The sequence below is a fragment of the Lygodium microphyllum genome, chromosome 13 (genome assembly GCF_053477565.2).
Source record: "Lygodium microphyllum isolate KBCC chromosome 13, Lygodium_microphyllum_v1.1.10, whole genome shotgun sequence".
Taxonomy (NCBI): domain Eukaryota; kingdom Viridiplantae; phylum Streptophyta; class Polypodiopsida; order Schizaeales; family Lygodiaceae; genus Lygodium; species Lygodium microphyllum.
The window spans coordinates 21855045-21874909 of NC_141147.1; the positions used below are offsets into that span (position 1 = coordinate 21855045).

Here is a 19865-nt window from a genome sequence, read left to right on the forward strand (position 1 = left end):
ATTGAAATGGACTGATCAGTCCCTGCACGCAACCCACAGTGTCAGTGAGGGCACCCAGATCAGGCTGATGACGATGGCAGCACCACCACGGGGGAGGAGGAGTGTCGGAATCTGCAAGAAGACAACTGATGAAATGGGGAGGGGGGCTGCCAATAAATAGGCAACGGACAAACCCTAACCCTAACCCTAAAATGGGCGCAAACCCTAAAAGTGCCCTAAAATGGGCGCCCCACAACAGTGACCAAAAAGTGGCCGGGCAGCCAGTGGCTGCCCACTAAAAGAGGCCAAAAAGAAATACACATCCTAAGACAGCCAGTCGAGAGTGACTAGCCTCCCCCATCATAACACATGACAGACATGTCAGAGCTCCTAATGTCCTCGTCTGACTCAGACTGAGGCTCACAGGCAGGAGATGACAAGGCATGACAAACATGACTGCTAACAAGATCATGGGTGATCTGATACAATACAATATACAATGATAAGGTCGCATCCTAGTACATACAACAATGTCCACCAAAGTAGAACCATGGATACCCAAGGAGTGGGTACGCAAGCCACCACCAAGGTGCCTTGGAGAGAACCTAATGTGGATGTCGATCGTACCAGCTCCTAAAGATAAGAGAAGATCATAGCAGCTCTTAATATCTGTCAACAATGCCGCTGAAGTAGCACATGTGACCATCCTGTCACCAATGTCGGAGCGCATAAATAACCATGGATTCCCCGTCTTTGGCCAGCAAACCGCCAAAGTGTCCCCTCATGTGAGCTCCAGACGAAAGCCACCCGCTCTCTATCAAGTAACTAGCCCATCATGAACCTGGATGTCAATCCTAGCTCTAGGATTTGTACCTGCCAGACTCCGGTCAATGCATCAGGGATGTCCCTCTCTGGATCCTGTGCATTTGTATAGAAATATAGATGAGGCAGGGCTGCCCCATCTCACCATCCTCTCACACTCCCTCTTTGGCACTAGAGAGTCGTGAGGAATGACCTTATCGCCACCACTAGAAAGTAGTTGAGAAAGGGGCCACGAAGCCCTTCCCATGATCCAAAGAAGAGGATCCCTTCTGTGCCTTGGACTTCGCCTTGGCCGGAGAAGCTGAGTCAAAAGCTAAGGTAGATAATGACTCGTCGGAGGAGTCCACATCACACTTCATCTATGGCTCCTTTTTCTTCCTGGAAGCCGCTAACTCTTTGCAGTCCTTCCTTAAATGACCTTTCTTGCCACAGTGGGAACAATGGGCCTTCGACTTCTTCATCTTTGAACCCCTCTCGGAAGTTGCAAGAGCTTCATTAGAATCTACATGTAGCGTATCATCACTGGATGTGTAGGGAGGAGCCATCTGTAGAGGATTTAGAAAAGACTAGAGAAAAGAATGGATTTGGAAAGGGAACATAGCCAAACCATGAGCACAGATTGCAAAAAGCAAGAGTTTACATACAATGTAACCCAAAATCTGACCAAAATCAGCCCAAAGCTACTACACAAAGTCAAAAAATCAGTTCAAATCTGCCAAGAACAGCAAAAACGGCATGTTCTACTAGACGCCCAGCCCAAAATAGTACTGAATACAGCAAAACACAGGCTGCACACTGCATAAACAGGTGTAGGGAATTGTCGCCAGCAGCCTGATGATGAAAACACAGGCAGCAAGAGGTGTTGGACAGGCAGGCGATGCAGATGTTGATCAAAACACAGAGTATGGAAGCCAAAAACTGGTCACAATCAGGTTGACAGCAGTCGCCAGGGCAACAGAGGGTGAAATCAGTCCTAAAATCAGCGATAAAACATAGCAGAAACACAAATCCTGAAATCTGATACCATGTCAAAAGTGATGTAGCAATGGAAGCATAAACATGTGCTGAAATAAACTGCTGAACACAAGACAAAAGAAAAGAAAGAGAGAACACAATACAGATGAAAAATCAGATGTATGCTTGGGAAATGAAATCCATATACCAAAACATGAGACAATACAGAAGCAATGTGAGTCACCGGCTGTGGAGGCATTGGCACCTGCTCCCTCTCCCCAAACATTGTCAAGTGATGAATGAATGATGGAGGGAGCCAGACAATATATAGGACAAATAAATACCTAAAATATGACTAGTCGGCCAACATTGAATGATGGCCGACTGGCTGCAAATAATGCCCCAACCTCAATAAACACTGACAAATAAAATGTCTAAAATGTCTCTATGCCTAGCCTACGGAACCACAAGTCCAGACTCAACCATGAGCTAACTAGTCTATTAACAATATGATGGATCCAGAGTCGACCACTCCAAAAGACCAAAAAGGCATAAATGCGCACAGATTTATATGAACACAATGCCCATGCATGAGATAATGCAAAGGGAGATGCAAAATGTCATGCTCACACAAAATTCAATGCAAGAGTGCCACTTGGACAATGCCCTTGTAGGAGAATTGTTCACTTGCCCAAGTGCCCTTTTACAATCATATCATCCTACCAGTGCGGATGAAGTTACAAATGTCCATAAGTACAATATCTAAAAATTGTAAGCATAATCATTGTCACTATTATGAGAAGCAGCCACCCCCTCTCAAACCACTGGAAGGGAAAGCAAGAGGGAAGCACTCTCTCCCCATCAATTTGAAGAAATAGGGGAGGGTATACCCAAGCCGATCTTAGGTAGAAGGTATTGAAGAACTGGCCTGTTGACCACTTTGGCTAAAATGTCAGCAAAATTGTTTAATGAAGGCACAAACTCTAGGCAAATAGTGCCTAGCTCAACCTGCTCTCTCGAAAAGTGAAAGTGGACTCCTACATGCCGCATCCCTGGTGTGATGATCGGATTGCCCGCAAGAGCAATGGTACTCCAGTTTTTGTAGTAGACAACAATGGGAGAGTCACAAGGGAAGTGAAGTGCCACCAATAAGCTCCTCAAGTAGATGGCCTTGGTGGTGCCATCAAAGAGAGCCCTATACTCGGCCTCAGCCGTGGAAGCCGTCACCGTCTCTTGCTTATGGCTAGACCAAGAAATGGGAGTCGTGCCCAAGGTGAAGAGGTAGCCACCATGGGAACGTCGGGTGTCAAGATCTCTTGCCCAATCAGAATGAATGTACCCCTACAAACATAAACCAAGACCATAAGTGAGACCATAAGAATAAGTACACTGTAAATAACGCAACACACGAAGACATGGAATCCAATGTGACAACCTAGATGTTATAAAATATTGACTGAGAATGTTGACTGAGTAAGCTAAATCTGGCCTAGTATGAATTAACCAAAGAAGTTGCTTGCGTGCCATTTCCATGATTGTCTAGCTCCTACGCTCTACGACTCCATTTTAAGAGGGGAGGTTGGTAGAGGTGAGCTGGCGAGAGATGCCATGCGGCTGTAGAAACTCAGAAAACTCGCGGGAGATGAACTCACCACCGCTATCACTCCTCATGCAACCAATATAACGTTCGATTATAAACCACCAATATCCAAGCAAAGAAATATATGAAAGAATTAGACTTATGCTTGAGGAAGTACACCCAAATGTATCTCAAATGATCATCCACTATCAAAAAGAAATACAACGTGCCTTTCAAGGTAGCAGTGGATGTGGGCCCACAAAGATCAATGTGAATCAATCTAAGAGGCGCCTCAACTCTATATGTAGACTGCTGAGGAAATGGGATACGGTGTTGCTTCTCGAGCTAACATACTTTACAGACATCTCGAGCTAGCTTCAGGCGAGGAAGGCCCTTAACCATCTCACAGCGAGATAACTCATAAAGAGAGTCATAGCCAAGATGCACTAGGCAGAAATGCCAAAGACATTTATTGTTTGTAGGCTCTTGAGATGTGGCTAATGCTAGAAGCAATGGAACACGGAGCCCTCGGTTGTTGGCTTGGAAAGAAAATGGGCCATGTGGTATAGGCCATTAGGCTATGCCTCATCGCAAGCAATCACTCTAATCGTTGTAAAGAAAACTACTCGCCTCAATCGGCATTGCTGAACAGATAACAAGTTTACCCTAAGCTGAGGGACATGGCATACATTGTCTAACAAAGCCAAATCCAAATCCTTGTCAGTGGCAAAACTTATGCAACCTTCAGCCTGAGGGGCTTGGTTACAGAAGATGTCCTCTATAGAAGTCATGCGATGTGTAGTTCCATTGTCCACAATGCAAACAGGTGCGGATGTACTAAGCTATGACGAGTGGGCCTCTACGATAACCTCGTTATAAGGCAACTCACAAAAGTGGACGAGACTCGCATCGGATATCTCTATAGAGACAATGTGGGTCTCTATAGACTAGTCAAACAAGCCCTCTGGAGTTGAGAACGTTGTCGATTGAGATGGCTGACCAATGGTAGTGTGATTTTGACCTTTCCACTACCCCTTGCCATCACCTTGCCTCCCTTGATGGGGGTTGCTCGACTAAGGGGCAGGGTCTGCGACTTGGGTTTTGGTGTTGTGCCTCTAACCTTTGATCGACACTCATTGTCAAAATGGCCAATCTTTTGATAATGTTGACAATACCTATTCTTCTTAGATACATTTTGCCATCTGAGTTTGAGTTGAGACTAGGAGTTTCCTTGTGATTCTCCTACTTGTTTTTAATTTTGATTTTGTTTACCCTTCCCTTGTTGCCCCTTCTGAGAATGAGCAACAAGGTTGCCTCAGCAACAACTCCTGGTACTGTAGCCGTGGCCTCGTTTGAGGGATGTTGCATATGAAACTGATCGAACAACCATGCATATAACGTAATAGCTAACACTTAAATTCGTAGAACGTGGGTAAATTGGGCAAAGAAACCACTTGCTACACAAAATTGCAGTATTTATGCGGTAGCTTGTTAAGAAACAATGTTGACCTGATCGGCAAAGGACTTAGAAGTCCCTGTAGTGGAGAATTCTGCAAGGAGACATTGATACTCAACCAACTTGACTTTCAGGTCATCTATCTCAGAGATTTTAAAGTTCTGAAGCTCATGGTCAAGATTTATTCGACGGGTCCTATCCCGAGCCACATAGTGGTCAATCAGTGTGCCCATCGCTCTGACGCGAAGTCAAAATGCTGAAGCTAAGAGAGAAAATTAGGCAATAAGCCTTGCATTAGCTCAACAATAGCAGAGACATTACTAGCCTTCCATGAGTGGACAACCTCATATGGAACAAGTGCAGGATCAGGTTGGGGTTTCAATCCTTGCACAAGATTCCATAGGTTCTATGAGTCAAGGACATGTCCCATCAAGTTTGACCAAGTTCTAAAGTTTGACCCATTAAAACGAGTCTTGTCGTTGAATGCATGCTTGGCAGAAGATGAGGTAGAACCATGAGGTGTCGAGAATGTGGGGTAAGATGGATGTGGAGGATAAGATGGTGGTGGTGGTGGATGTGTTTGATAAAAAGAAGGAGAAAGAGGTGGGTAGGCAAAAATAGGTTGAGTGTCCAATGAGTACCGATTGATGTGGAGGCGCTGGAGCATGAATGTTTCCATAAGGTGGTGGTGGTGGATGTGTTTGATAAAAAGAAGGGGGAAGAGGTGGGTAGGCAGAAATAGGTTGAGTGTCCAATGAGTACCGATTGATGTGGAGGCGCTGGAGCATGAATGTTTCCATAAGGTGCCGGTGAAGGTGGAGGCACTGGGACACGTAAGCCCTATCCAAATGTCAGTTAGGACACGGCATAATGATGAGAGGGTCCATTAGGTAGTGCCATGGAGGCAAACTATGGCACCAACTAATCCACACTGAGGAAAGACTAGGGGGAATACCCAGGCTACAATGATTCCGAAAGTGTGTGAAGAAAGATAGCTGACTAAGGAAGAGATGAGGTCCTGACAACTATGCCTAAGTTTGAAGAACCCCTCGATGTGGTGAATGAAAACACATGTGATTCTATACGAGATGCAACATTCGGTGCACTTAATGGAGGCTGAAAGGATGAGGCAATGGAATAAGAGGGTGAGATGGGAGGGAGATTAAATGGATTTGTGATAGGTGTAGATGTGGAAAATAATGTGGGTTTTTTTAATTCATTAAACGCATTAAATTGAAATGATGATGATGAAGATGCACCTATTTCATTTTGACCTTTGAAAACAAAATTGTTTGAAGGAAAAGAAGGGGAAGGAGTACTCACAGTTTCTTATTTCAACTGCTTACCTAGGCTTGAGTTCATAAAGAAATATTTGTCTTTCTTATTGCTCATAAACCAAAAATTGTTTTGCATACGTCCTTCATGATGAAAATCATCCATACCAATAGAAGAAGAGGAATCTTCATTAACATAATCTAAAATGGTAGACATACCTAGCACCGGAGAGAATAAGTATGAAGGCAATGGAGTGTACTCTATGCCAGTTTTCACTTGCGGATGGCCAGTCCTAAGTGGAGATTCTGCCCTTCTTGCATGGTCAGTAGATCAGTATACCGAATCTAAAGGGTGAAATTCAAACTTACCTTCTATCTACTGTTGGTCTCTATGCATCAAAATGGGATCATACTCAGCTTGTAGTGGTCTCGTAAGATCGTGGAACTACATGGTAGTCCAATGTTTATCTGGCCATATCGAGAGCTTGTGAAGCAAGCTATGAGGCCCACTTTGACTTGTTCCTCGATGGTTTTAGCTCAGATGTGAGAAGTGGTGCAAAAATAGTGTTTGAAGTCATCTACTCTTCTATTGTTCCTGCTTCTTGTATAGAGCTTTCAAATCAAGGCCTAGGTTTCTCTCAGAGAACTTGGCTCTAATACCATGTGAAGAAAATACCCTAACACAGAAACACAAATAATACCATACAACAAAGCACAAACTAATAGAAGAACACAATTAGGTTTAGGCTAACTCAAAGACAATGAATACATAGAATGAATGAAGTGATATGACTATTGAATATAGAATGCTCATGCAACAAACACACTATGCAGTAAATGAATATTGTATCTCGAATTCCTTTATCTCAAGAGTCACGGCAGGAGTAATGAGTTGGAGAGTGTGTCATACTCTAAATGAATCCTAAATTGTAGCAAGGCAGCCTCCGGATGTCAAACACTAGAAAATGCAGCCAAGGAAGGCTAAATCTGATGCAAACAGCAGTGCAGGAGAGAAAAGACTAAAAACACATGTGAGGGGAGAGAAAACATTAAACACAGCTAGGAGAAGAGAGAAAACAGAGAACGCAACTAGGAGGAGAGAAAACAGCAATGACAGGTTGAGAAGAAAGAAAATCTGCAATGACAATTGAGAGGAGAGAGAAAATCTGTAGGATGGCAGTCGGGGCGTGCAAACGCAGCTATATTCTAACATGGTAGGATATACAACAGCTAGATGACGGACAGCAACAGTCGCCTAGCTGAAAATAGCAGCAAACTAATGATGGAGAGCTGGAAATAGACACCAGATGAGTGAAGACTGCAATGGACAGCTTGGACTGTGATGTCCTCCGCGAACGGGGTGTATGCAGCAAGTTGAAAACACCTTAAACCTGCAAAAATGAGATTAGGATTGAATGGAAGGTAGCATACCTATTTATAGAAAGTTTGGGCCCTCCCAAGTGGATTTGTGCTCATGGGATATAGACACTTTCTAGGAACGCATTTCTTTTTAAATAAACAAGGTTTCTTCCTTAATTAAGCATGCTTTGGGGTTGTTAAGTGAAGTTAATGCATTTTTAGCTCAACACGAAAGATTTCACCCGAGTTGAAGTTCTAATTGACTTGGTGTGAAGATATGCTAGGGTTTGCACTGAGAAAACATAGAATGTACAAACAGGACTGAAACACAATAACTCACATGATAATGCAAAAATACAAAACACACAAACAAAAATAGAGAAGAAAGAGAACTCTGAAGTGAATGGATCAATGGTTTAAATGATTGAAAGAGTGTACAAGATGCTCAAAGGTAGAGAAATGAGAATACTAGGAGTGAAGTCCACTTGAGACAGATCTTAGAGTGCTATAACCACCAATGGGAGCTGAAATAAGGCTGAGAATGAAGGGTAGCAAGCTGGTAACCCCAATGCAGCATTTTGGAGGCTATACCTTGGTGAATGCAAAAATGCACCACTTGAAAAGTGCTGGAAACTCATCATCAAGGCTGAGAATAGTCTGGTGACAAAAGCTAGATAAGGGTGTGCTGATGCAGGGCAGCCTGATCAGCTGCAAAGATAGGTGTTGGATGAAGGAAACTGGTTGGGGCAGCAAACTTAATCTATAGGACACCTCTTGGATAAAGGTGAGAGTTGGTAGATGACCTTGGCAATAGCTGGAGAAGAAGGCGACAGCAAACTGGAGCAAAATACAATATGAATAGGTCATCAAGTTGATGGGTGTCAATTGTGTATCACCAAGGTAGCAATAGCGCCTGATGAAAGGAGGGTGTCAGTTGATGGCTGAAATTTGTAGACAAGGAAGATGACTTGCAAGAACGAGATGAGCTCAATGTTGGACAGCCTATCTATTTATTGATAAGTAAATTTTTCAAATTAGGGTTTGGCTTATGGAAAATAGAAATTCTCTAGGAACACATTTGTTTTTTAATGAAAGTTTTAGTAATTACATGTTTTGGGGCCGTTTAAAAGAGCTAATAGGGTTGTAATGCATTTTTAGCTCCACAACCTCTCTCATGCCCAAAACTAGAATAAATTAGGGATTGTAAGAAAAGCTGAAGCCCATTTTACTCCAAGGCATCACACCCCAAAGTAGCCAGGGATCCAACAAAGGGTGTACCTGGTTGCCAATGGCCTACCAAGACTACAAAGGCAATGGTTATCTTCCCAAGGGAGCCTAAGTGATCACTTGAGCAAAGCCAAGTCATTGAATAAATAGTGCTTGTAGGTTGCCCAATGATCTACCAAGACCTACAAAGACGGATGAAACCATATTGAACTTTTTTTTGTTTTGATGAATGATTTTGAAAAATATCTGTCATGTCAACAAGTAGTTGTGCTCTGGGGGAGAATGAAAAGGGATGGTTAGATCCACCACATCACCAAAACAGACAAGCTATTCCAACCACCAGTGTATGGTGGTGATTAGGAAAAAGGGTGAAGAGGTAAAGGAGTGAAGAAGTAAGGAGAAATGTTGTAAGGTGGTAAAAGAACCATTAGTGGATACAGCTCAGAGATCCACTCAAGGGTGCTTTGCACAATGAGATGCAAGGAGTAATGCTACATGATGAGAATGCACATACAACAAGGTGCCACTTGTACAGTGTTCCTAGTGGGGAAATTGTTCACTTTCTCAAGTATCCTTTTACAAAGATGATGATGATCATGCAATGCAAAGGGTAGGTACAATAGGGAAGGAAGGCCAAAGTCAAAGATAAATGCCAAACCTATGAAATACCAAGGGTAGGAATCCCCTCTTAACCATGGACCAATCTCCACCACATAACGGTCAATGAGATGACTGATGATTGGATGCTAGGAAAAAGTACTGTAAGTGGGAATGGAACTTAGGAAATAATCCCTACATTAACTCGACATTTGTTGTAGCATTATGAGCTCTCCATTGACAAATGTAGTTAGGGTGGGCTAGTCGAGGGTTTGGCATAGGCTCTAAACCGACTATGAGGTCCTAAGGACCCTGAGATTCAAGCATTTGTTGCATTAGGTTGGGACTAAGTGGTAGAATTCGACCTATTAAAACGAGTTTTCTTTGTGAAGGCATTCTTGGTAGGGCTGAGGGAGGAATAATAGGGGTAGGGTGGGGAGTGGAGAACACTTGGGAATTAACCCTAGAGTGTCCACCATGCATATAGGATGTGTGCATAGTGGATCCAATAGTGGGTATGGGTTGATTGGGCATGGGCATGGTAGCCGCATGTGTAGCTGAAGGAGGGGGGATAGGGACACGCAACAATTGGAGGTTGTATTTGACTGAAGGTAGGAGTGTACCACCCAAAAAGTACTCAAAACTGATCATTTGAGACAGGTGTCGAATGAAGGCAGCAGGTTGGGGCAGCAAATGCAAAATTGTAGGACACCCTGGATGAAGGCAGCTGCTGGTAGATGACCTTGGCCACAACTGGAGAAGAAGGCGGCAGTAAATTGGAGTGAAATGCAGTCTGAATAGGTTACCAGGCTGATGGATGTCAGCTGTGGATCACCGCGTCAGCAGGTGGAGAAGGTGCATGATGGAAGGAGGGTGCCGGCTAATGGCTGAAATCTGCAAACAATGAAGATGACCTGCTAGAATGGGATGGGCTGTGAATGGTGCGCAACCTATCTATTTACAGATGAGTGGATCCTCCCAAATTAGGGTTTGGCTTATGGGACACACAAACTCTCTTGCAATGTGTTTCTTTTTTAATGAAAGTTTCTGTAATTACATGTTTTGGGGCTGTTTAAAAGAGCTAATCAGTTTGTAATGCATTTTTAGCTCAACACCCAGCCCTAATCTTTAATAATGTGAAAAAACCTCCTTTTTCCTGGCATAATTGTCATGTAGGAGAATTTTGGATGGCGGCCCAACTCGATTGTTGTATGTCAATCATGGAGGGCAGTGGATCACAAGGGATTGCAGGTTTATGATGCTCTCTAAATTCCGTTGCCTTTCTCTAAGAAAGGCAACCGATCCACGCACATGACCGGGAGCTTGAGAGAGAGACGATTGTCTCTCTGGCATCGTATGAGCCTCCACTCTTTGTCTTTTACCAAAGCCGGATGCAGATGTGGAGCCCCCACCACCAATGGTAGAGGCCTCTCTCACATCGGTTGAAGATACGCCTGCATTGGATGCTTCCTTGTTAGTAGGCATAGAAGTTGGTACCGATAAGCCACTTCCTCCTCCTCTTGTGGATCCCCCTCTCATCTTGGCGAGAATCTCCTCCGCAATGTCTTGAGGGATCTCCTTGCATGGAGCAACTTGCCCCTCCATCTTGGAAAGATGTTGGAGAAGCCAAGTTGCACCACTTGTATAGTGCTTCCCGCAATACTTGCATGTCCAATGGTGGGAGTTGGACTTCTTTGTGTCCCTCTCCACATGGATTGCATGCAAATTGAAGGCCTCGTGCTTCTCACAAGTCATGGTGCTAATGACGGATAAAGAGGCCCGAGAGAGAGAGAGAGAGAGAGAGAGAGATGCTTGAGTATCGACTCTTGAAAGTTGAGAGGGAGACTTGAGAGGCCCGAGGGTTAGGGTAAAGTTGAAAGAGCAAGAGTGAGAGAGAGGGGATGGGAGATGAGAATGGCAAACGCTTTGATAGGGTGCGGGATAGAGGGGATGGGATGAGATTTGAGAATGGCAAATGCTTCGATAGGGAGCGGGAAAGAGGAGATGGGAGGTGAGATTCAAGAATGACAAATCACACATCCATTCAAAAATCGAGCGACGAGATCCAAGAGAGGAAGATGAGAATGGTAAGTCACAAGTGCTTGCTGAATTGGTATGGAAGCATGGAGGAGAGGAGCACCTTTTGTAAATGAGAGAAGGGTCAAAGTTCAAACAGTCAAAGAGGGGTCAACGGTCAAAGAGAGGGCTGCCAGCTAGGAAGGAATCCAAAGAGGGCTAGGGAGGGGAGTGCATGGCTGGAAAAGGGGATGGGGTGAGGTATCCAAGGCTTCCCACCCCCCAAAAAGTGCCACGCAAGCACGAGAGTAAAAGTGGAGGCGCAAAAAACGTGGGACGCGGGATCCAAGCGACGCAGGCGACATGGCCGAAATAGGCCTAAAATCTCAAACGAATTCGTACGGATACGTACCGTACGGTTCGTACCGTACGAACCAGTCCGTACCATGTACGAAGGCAACTATGGTCTCCAAAGAGCAGTAACTTCTGGTTGATCATCTTCAAAGCCAGCTAGCCTAACCCACTTTTGGGCTAGCCTCCAAATTCCATTGACTACTTTACACTGCCAGAAGAGGTGATAGACTTTCTCCTCCTCTCTCTTGCAGAAAACATGAAGCGGAGAGAGCCTCATCGGTTTCCCCAGCCTGTCTTTCATTGGTTGACATTCTCCTCTCTTTTGCACAACACACAAAGTGATGAGAGCCTCATCGCTTTTCCCAACCTGTATTTTGTTGGTAGTTTGTTCATAGTGACCTTCCACAGCATGAGTTTGAGTCTATGTGAGGGGGTGGCCCTCCAAGTAACTCTAACCCTTCTGTTCCATGTCTAAGCTTGGTTTTGGGGAAACATTTCTTCTGAGACTCAGCACACTTGAGGAAGTGGTCCTGATCCTTCAAGAAGTAGTCTTTCCTCTTGTTGCATTTCCACAAGGGCTTACCAATTTGCGTTGTCAGACATTTGGTGATGTTACCTTCTAAAACTCTTGTGGCCATTGGCCAATCCTCTTTCCTGTTCAGGATCTGCCGAAGCCACTACTCTTTCAGTGAGTCCATGCTCCTGTGAGATGCACTCCATTGCCATCAAGGATTCCCCTCTTTGATTCCAAACATTAGACCAGCGGATAATACCCTTTTTAGCTAATCTTTAAACCATCCCAGCATCCTCCTCTAATGGGCTAAACAGCAGATCATGGGCTAGTCTGAAGATCCACTTGATTTGCCTTTGTGATGGGTCGCCCTGCCTCTCTTGAGCTCTAGACCAAACAGCATTACTCAATAATTGCTGCCAAGCGTGGATAACAGCTTGAGCAACCTGCAACTCCTTTTACAAAATCTTCTGCCCAGAGAGCGGCCCATCTATCAAGATTAGATCCATGAGGGCTCCCTTATCAACTGTCTAAACCATACCTTGTAGTACAAAGGGGCTTGTTAAGGTCCCAGAGATGCCTGTTTTGTGAGCTTGAGAGCCTTAGCTCTGACATGCACTTTTGTGGACATCGCTGCAAATGTTTCTGTTCATACCAATTAATTTACTGCGTACCAGAAAAAATTTACCAAATACCGCTCTGAAAATTTGCAAAATACCCCTTAAAACCCAAAGTTACCAAAATACCCCTTGCCCCCTCCAGTTTCTCTGAAATTTCTGATATGGTCCTTAATTTTTGCCCAAATTCCTGGACAGACAGGTCCATAAATATCTGAGGGATCAGGTTGCCCTTCCCAGAGTTTGATGAGCTTCTAGATGTGGAGTTTGCACATGACGTAGGGGTGTACTTACACACGCATGAGTACAAATTCGGGGCTTTTGTAGTAGTGAGTGATGGAGATCTTTAGTTGTCTCATCAATGAGTACAGATCTTATGGCTTTATGGTTGTGTGACACACTAGGCAGGTGTCTGAGGACTTCACTTGGGTTCCTTGCAGGACCAGAGCGAGGTGCCTCAGATGCCATGTCAATAGACACCATGTCAGAGCAGCAGCTAGTTAATCAAAGTCAAAATTACCAGTAGACTCCTAAAGCCATATGAGGCACGCCAGAAGGCTCGACACGAATATTTTGGTCTTAAAAATTGGGAAAAAAAGTGAAAACAAGGTAATCAATCAGGCCAGAAAGCTTGATACGAGTCTTTTAGAGTTAATGGTTTTAGAAAATGGCAATTAGTTCTATTTTCATTGTATTGTCAGTTTCCTGATTATTTGAAGACTTGCTGTCACATGAATGGTTATGACTTCCTGACTGACAGAATGAAGCTCTTGTACTCCTTCCAGCTTGGTGGGCTCTTTAAACAAAGTCCCACTTTCAATCCTGGGGGTTGTCCTTTTCAAAGCTCCAACCAGTACCACAAACCTTTGTAGCATCCTGCTGGGTATGTTTCAAAGCTATGTGATGCCCTTTGCTTCTTGCTCTGGAACCTTTAGAGGAGACAAGGATCGCTGCCTTGCTTTAATCTCACTTGTTCTTTCTTCGAATCAGGACTATTCGCAGGAGTTGTGTTTGCAATGGCCAAACTGTCATGACACTACTTTTGCATGCATCTCCAGAAGGCATCTGGGTAAGAATTTGGGCATTGGAGAGGCGTCGAGTTCCAAGACTCATCGTGACCAGCAGCTTTGCTATACTGTTGGGGCATCTCTGTGATGAGATGTTTGTATGGTTTAATCGAAGGACGTGCACACGAATGCATCATTCGCCATTCATGCTTTGCTCACCTTCTCTCTCTCTCCCTCTCCCTCTCCCTCTCCCCCTCCCCCCGCACTCCACCCTGTCCACAAGGCTTAATCGATTTGTGTCAAGACGTCATTTTGAGTGAAACAATATTGGGTTGCTAGGAGTAACAAGCGGATCCCCTTATGTGTTGTTTAGGTATGCCATCGTCGATCTCGCTAGGGGTCCTTAAGCCTTAAAGCAACACAACACATTAATGTGACAAGAAAGAGCTGTTTTAGGAATCTTACTTAGGTGTTGATCAATTAGATGCTAAAATGAGTCATATTAATGGATCACAAGAGTAATATTACCTTGGAAACTACCAAAATATATCTATAAGCTAAACATATTATTGACAAAGTCAAAAATTGATATTAGGCTTATTCAATATCTCTTTATATCAGCTACCAATTCATATAATGTAAATTTTAAAGCTAACTTTAAATCCCCCCTCCCCCTTTTTGTGGTTTGGGTAGCCCAAGAAACAAAAGAAAATGAAAATTTAGATATTTTCACTAGGTGTAATAGAGTTGGAATGGCTTTTTACACAACAATATCTTTATTGCATATATATCTTCCAATGCCATATAAAGCATTTGTGCAATCCAATGCTTTCGGTGTAAATTGTGCATTCGAAAAAGAATGTTAGTAAGAATCAAGTTGTTAAAGCGTGACAATAAGGCACATTCATAATTTTGAAGCTATAGGATGTGGCTCTTGATGTGTATTAGAAGGAAAGCCTTATTTTGTGTAAGGTAATTGCCACACATTCCAATAAGCTATCTATTAAAGGCATTATGCCCTTGCTTCTTTATGTCTTTACATATCTTATGGGTCAAATCCTTGAGAATGAGGATTTTTCAAAATGGTTTCTCAATATTATTGAGCTTGGCACAAAATTTCTTTATTGTAAATTTGTGGGTAAGGGTTTCTACTAGGTCTTGGTTGGCTCTCAAGTTGAGAGGAACTAAACCTTATCTTGTTTGGTCGATATCCATGGGAACTTGGTGCACTACCTCCCTTGGGCAACCCCTTTTTCTCTTGGAGATGTCTTTCTCTATGAATGCTCTGATTGGCTTTCACTTACAAATTTGAATATAGTGTTTGAGGCAGAGGTTAGGGCTATTGCCATTATATTGAGGAAAGTATTGTAGGCTCCCTCACTTACTTCTAATCCTAAAGTTGAAACAAGGGCTTGCATATTGTGGGACAAGAAGGTTGAGCCCTTAGATGTGCTTGGCATCCATGATAAAAGATGCCTCGACCTACCTTGCAAAGTGTGCTTCTCTGATTTTTCTAATGTTTGCTATATATTGCCAATCTAGTCATTTTGCTATGTCTTGATCTCAAGAGGTCCAGAAAGGTGGTGCTTTTGAATCGATCCCTATTGAGAGGGGCAAAATCCTTGAAGATAATAATTTCCAAAATGGAATCAAGGATGTCTTTGGGAACATGCAAGTTAGGAAGAGTAAGGAGGCACTTGTCAAATCGATGGCAATGGACACTAAGAACTCTCATATGGGCTCAAGCAGCTCTGAGAAAGATAGTTGTCGATAATTGTGGCAATATTAGTAGAGTGTAACCTATTGATCCTAATAAGGAGAAACAAGCTAAGTTTGATAGAGGAGGTGGTCAGGAGAATCAAAAGGTATGTTGTATGCAAGGAGACAAATCCAAAATCAATAAAGTGTCCATTAAGAAACTAACAAGGGGCACTAAAACGTTGGCCAACATCTCTACACCTCTTGTTGGCATTGGCAATACATAATAAATTGATTATGAAAGAGTCTCATATAGAATTTCTCTTCTACTTAGAATGTTGGAGGGCTATGCTCTAAGGACTAGCAAGCCATTTAGGAGATATTAGGGATACCGGAGATTAAGCTTGGGGGCAACAATATTAGGGATATTAGTGTACTTGATTATCTCTACTTTCCAAGCTTTTATACTAGGGTATATTACTGTTGAGGAAAATTTTGAGATGTATCCTCATCACTAAAGATAGCTCAAGCCTTGTTATTAGTCTCACAATGATCATGTGCGACAAGTCAATGGATTGCCATATTTTATGTGCCCAATGTTTTGTGCATGCAAGCCAATATGTGGAAGTGGGTTAAATTACAAGTGTTAGGTGAATGCACTATTCTATTTGGAGATTGGAATATGACATTGATTCTAGTGATTGCTCTCATGGGTTGCGTAATATGATTGAAGAGGACAAAGAGGTTTGGAATGCCCCATGTGATAATTTGAAGCTGATTGATGTTGTATCCATAATCCCTAATGATTCATCCAAGAGAATTATCTTGCATAATAGCCAGACGAATTACTGATAGAGGGATGCTCAAATTGATCATTTTACTTTTCAAATGATGCCACATGGGCCTCTTTAGACATTAGGTGTACTTTGCTTGACTTTGCTCAACTAATAATACTACTCTTCTTTATATCTTGCAAAACACTAAAGGTTTTATTAGGACTAGGAAACTTTATAGAGTTGCAAGTACTAAGATACAATTGAAAACTAACTTTTTGCTTATGGAAGAAGCCTTGACATCATTTTTTTTAAATGATCTTAGAGGAAGTAGAAAAATGAGGCTTTGCTCATATTTGAGGATGAGGAAAGTAGGAAGTACTTTGACGATGAGGGTATTTCTAGGGTGTTCAAAAAACACCTCTCTACCATTGTGAGTAATCCATTTGAATGAGAAGATAAGTGGCCTAAGAGAGTTAGGAAATTTCTTAAGCACATGCAAGGTTAGGTGGGACTTGTTGTGGCCCTCTTCTTGGGGTGTTCATTTTACTACAAACAAGCTCTTGGTGGTAAGCAAAGCCATAGAAAAGGCTAGAGCTCCTAGATTAGATAGCTTCCGTCTAGATTTCTTTTTGGGTATATGGGATACATGTTTTGACAACTGGTATATTGTCCTTAATTACTTTAGAGCCTCTAGCTCTATGGCATTGCCAATGAAGGTTTCATCAAGCTAATTCCTAAGTCAGTAGAAAGACGGCTACCTAGTCATCACAGCCTCTAACAATGTTGAATGTGCCATATTAAATAATGGCAGAAGCTATGGCTACAAGGATTAAGCATGACTTGCGGCAAACCGGCTCGTAGAAATCAATATTTATTCATGGGAGGCATATCCATGATGCTATTCTAAATATGACACTGGGAATTAACTATAGCCTTGTTAGTAATGAGGAGATTCTTTTGCTTAATATGGATTTGGAGAAGGCCTATGAAAGAATTTGTTGGAAAATTACTTTGGTAGTAATACAAAAATCAAGATTTGGAGCTGTGACTTGTTAAGTGGTGAGAGCCTTATTTACTAATACATCTATAACTACCTTTATCAATGGTTATGACTTTGACAGTCTTGTCATTACGCGGAGCATTAGGCAAGGTTTCACTATTGCTTCTCTATTTTTCCATTTGTCGCTAATTTTTTAAGTGACATTTTATTGTATTTTGATAGTGATACGTGTGAACACACTTGGGATTACCAAGGCACTTATTTCCCTTTGTAGGAGGTCTTTTTCACCTAACCTTTACATATGCCTAATCATTTTAGGGTTTAGTCTTGTAAATTTTCTCTATTTATATCTCTCAATATACTTTGAGTTGTGCTCTCTTAAGCTTCCTCTTCTCCAAGTTGCATATGTGCATTCTTGCAACCCTAAATCTAACGATTGGTATCAAAGTGGCTTCACCTTTTGGGAAGATTCATCAACACCCTTCTCTTAAATTCCTCAAATTGAGACAAAAGTTGACAAGTGTTCATAGACTAAAAAATACTATGGGAAAACCCATTGGGGCTTGTCATTGTTAGATTTTTTATTCAGGTTCATTTCAATCTTCATTTGCACTGTTGCTAGTACTATGTAGGCTATATTGTTTCTTTGTGCAAAAAATTCAACAACAACCAATTCTACAACTAAGAGTCCTTACATGCTCTTTTGTGTTGTGCTACATAGAACAAGTTGATTTTGAGCATATTTTCCTTAGTACATGCACATGCAATTTTTGCATCAAGTATAGTCAATGACCATGGCTAGCAATAGTGATGTATTCTATATGTTGGCTATTAAGGACAAGTTGGATAGAACCATCCATCCACTATGGGCTTATATGATGCCTCATGTAGTGGTTGAAAAGGGCCTTTGGAACATGGTGTATGGAGTTGAAAGACTCATTGCTGGTGTTTTGGAAGTTGGAAGTGTAACAAAAACAATAGAAACAAGTGGCATTGAGGATGTTGAAGGTTCTAGCTCTGCTCTAGTTAATATTAGAGCACCACCACCACCTACTCATGAGCAGATTCATTAGGATGGTAGAGACACAAAGGATCATGCTTTGATTGCATTGTTTGTTAAATGTACGATTATCTCACATATTTGCTCATGTAATGCAATTAAAGGTTTTTGGAATATACTTATATATTTATAACAAGGAAGAAATGAGGCCTATATTGCTTAGTTGAGTAAACAAATAGAGTAAACATATTTATGAAGGTCACTCCATGGACAATTTTTTGACAAATACAAAAGATATTAAGAAGTACTTAATTGTTGTAGATGAGATTTTTCCAAACAATTCACTTATGTAGATTGTTCTCAATTATCTTCCTGATTTTTATTCGAGCTTTGCATGTACTCTTCATTTGATGATGAAAGACAAATTGAGTGCTTTATCATTTGATCAATTAGTTTCTATTTTACTACAAGAAAACAATCTCGACAAAACATGTCCATGTGTTACAAATCAAGCTTTTGTGGCTAGTCAGAAGAGTAAAGGAAAAACTACATTTTCTACCAATAAGCAAAAATATGCAAATGTTATTCAAACAAAGAAGACTGATAAGAATGACAAGAAAATGAGAATAAAATCTATTGTACGTATTGTAAGGTAAAATATCATGTCATTAAAGACTATCCTAAACAAACTGTGAAAGATGCTTATAAACAAGAGGCTAGTATGCATGTTGCAAATGCCTCTCCTAAGTTACAATCTGCAAATGTTGTGTAGGATATAGAGTGTGCATTGAGTAATCAATGTAGTAATAACCCCTCTTTACATGATTCTTGCATGTGATATGGATTTAAATATATAGTGCTTTGATAGTGTTGCTACTAAGCATATGAGCTTGCTCCTAAGAGCAATACTATCACATGTGCCAATAACTTCTCTTATTCTATTAAAGGAGTTGGCAAAATTGTGTTGATTGCTTTTAATAGTAATACTTTCATACTTACATATACTTTGTATATACTAGAGATCAAGAAGAATTTGTTGTCAGTTTTTGCACTTGCCAAGATTGGCTTGATTGGGAAGTTTGTTGATGACATATGTATAATTCATGATCTCTCTTTTGGCAATACAATTATTACATCTATTTCACTATTTTTGGGATATACAAGCTCAATAATTATGGTAAATGTATGGAAGACATGGTATGTACAATTATAAATTCACACGTTGTTTTAGACGCAAGACTTTAACACGCACATTTTGGTCATTTGAAAATTTTTACTTTATTGCACGTGTAAAGATTTGATATGGTGTTTGCATTATCTACTCTTGAGGCATCCAGAAAACACATTATCTCTCATGGAGATATACAATGTATAATTAAGAGTTAAGCTTTATCACATAGTTTTTAGCTTGATTCTATTTTATGTGCATGTGATGTACTTAACATGTATCCCACTAAGGTGAAGTCTTTCACTCTGTATATGAGACTTGGTGTAATAAAAAGCCATGTGTTACTCATCTATGTGTTTTTGTTTGCTTGGCTTGTGTATTAGTACTAGTGCAACAACGTAAGAAATTAGATGGCAAGGTTGTGAAATGCATTTTGTTGATTACAATTAATGAAAACAAAGGTTATAAGAT

The 19865-nt window shown here is 41.6% G+C and overlaps 1 protein-coding gene across 12 annotated transcripts in view; it reads left to right on the plus strand.

The window, feature by feature from the left end:
- LOC148026404 (GDP-mannose transporter GONST1-like) overlaps positions 1-18414 on the plus strand; it is an 83969-nt gene extending 65555 nt beyond the window's left edge. Inside the window, exons 8-9 of one of the 12 annotated variants that reach the window (XR_015692835.1) lie at positions 13506-13628; positions 13736-14186. Coding sequence is in view for 11 of the 12 variants with exons in the window: in XM_087690863.1 (XP_087546989.1) it covers positions 18063-18299 (237 nt within the window). In the remaining variant the exon portion in view is untranslated. Of the gene's footprint in view, positions 1-13185; positions 13352-13505; positions 13629-13735; positions 14192-18062 lie in introns of those variants that run through there. The other 11 variants (XM_087690859.1, XM_087690856.1, XM_087690858.1 and 8 more) reach the window with 11 other exon arrangements.
- Positions 18415-19865: the final 1451 nt, after the last annotated feature.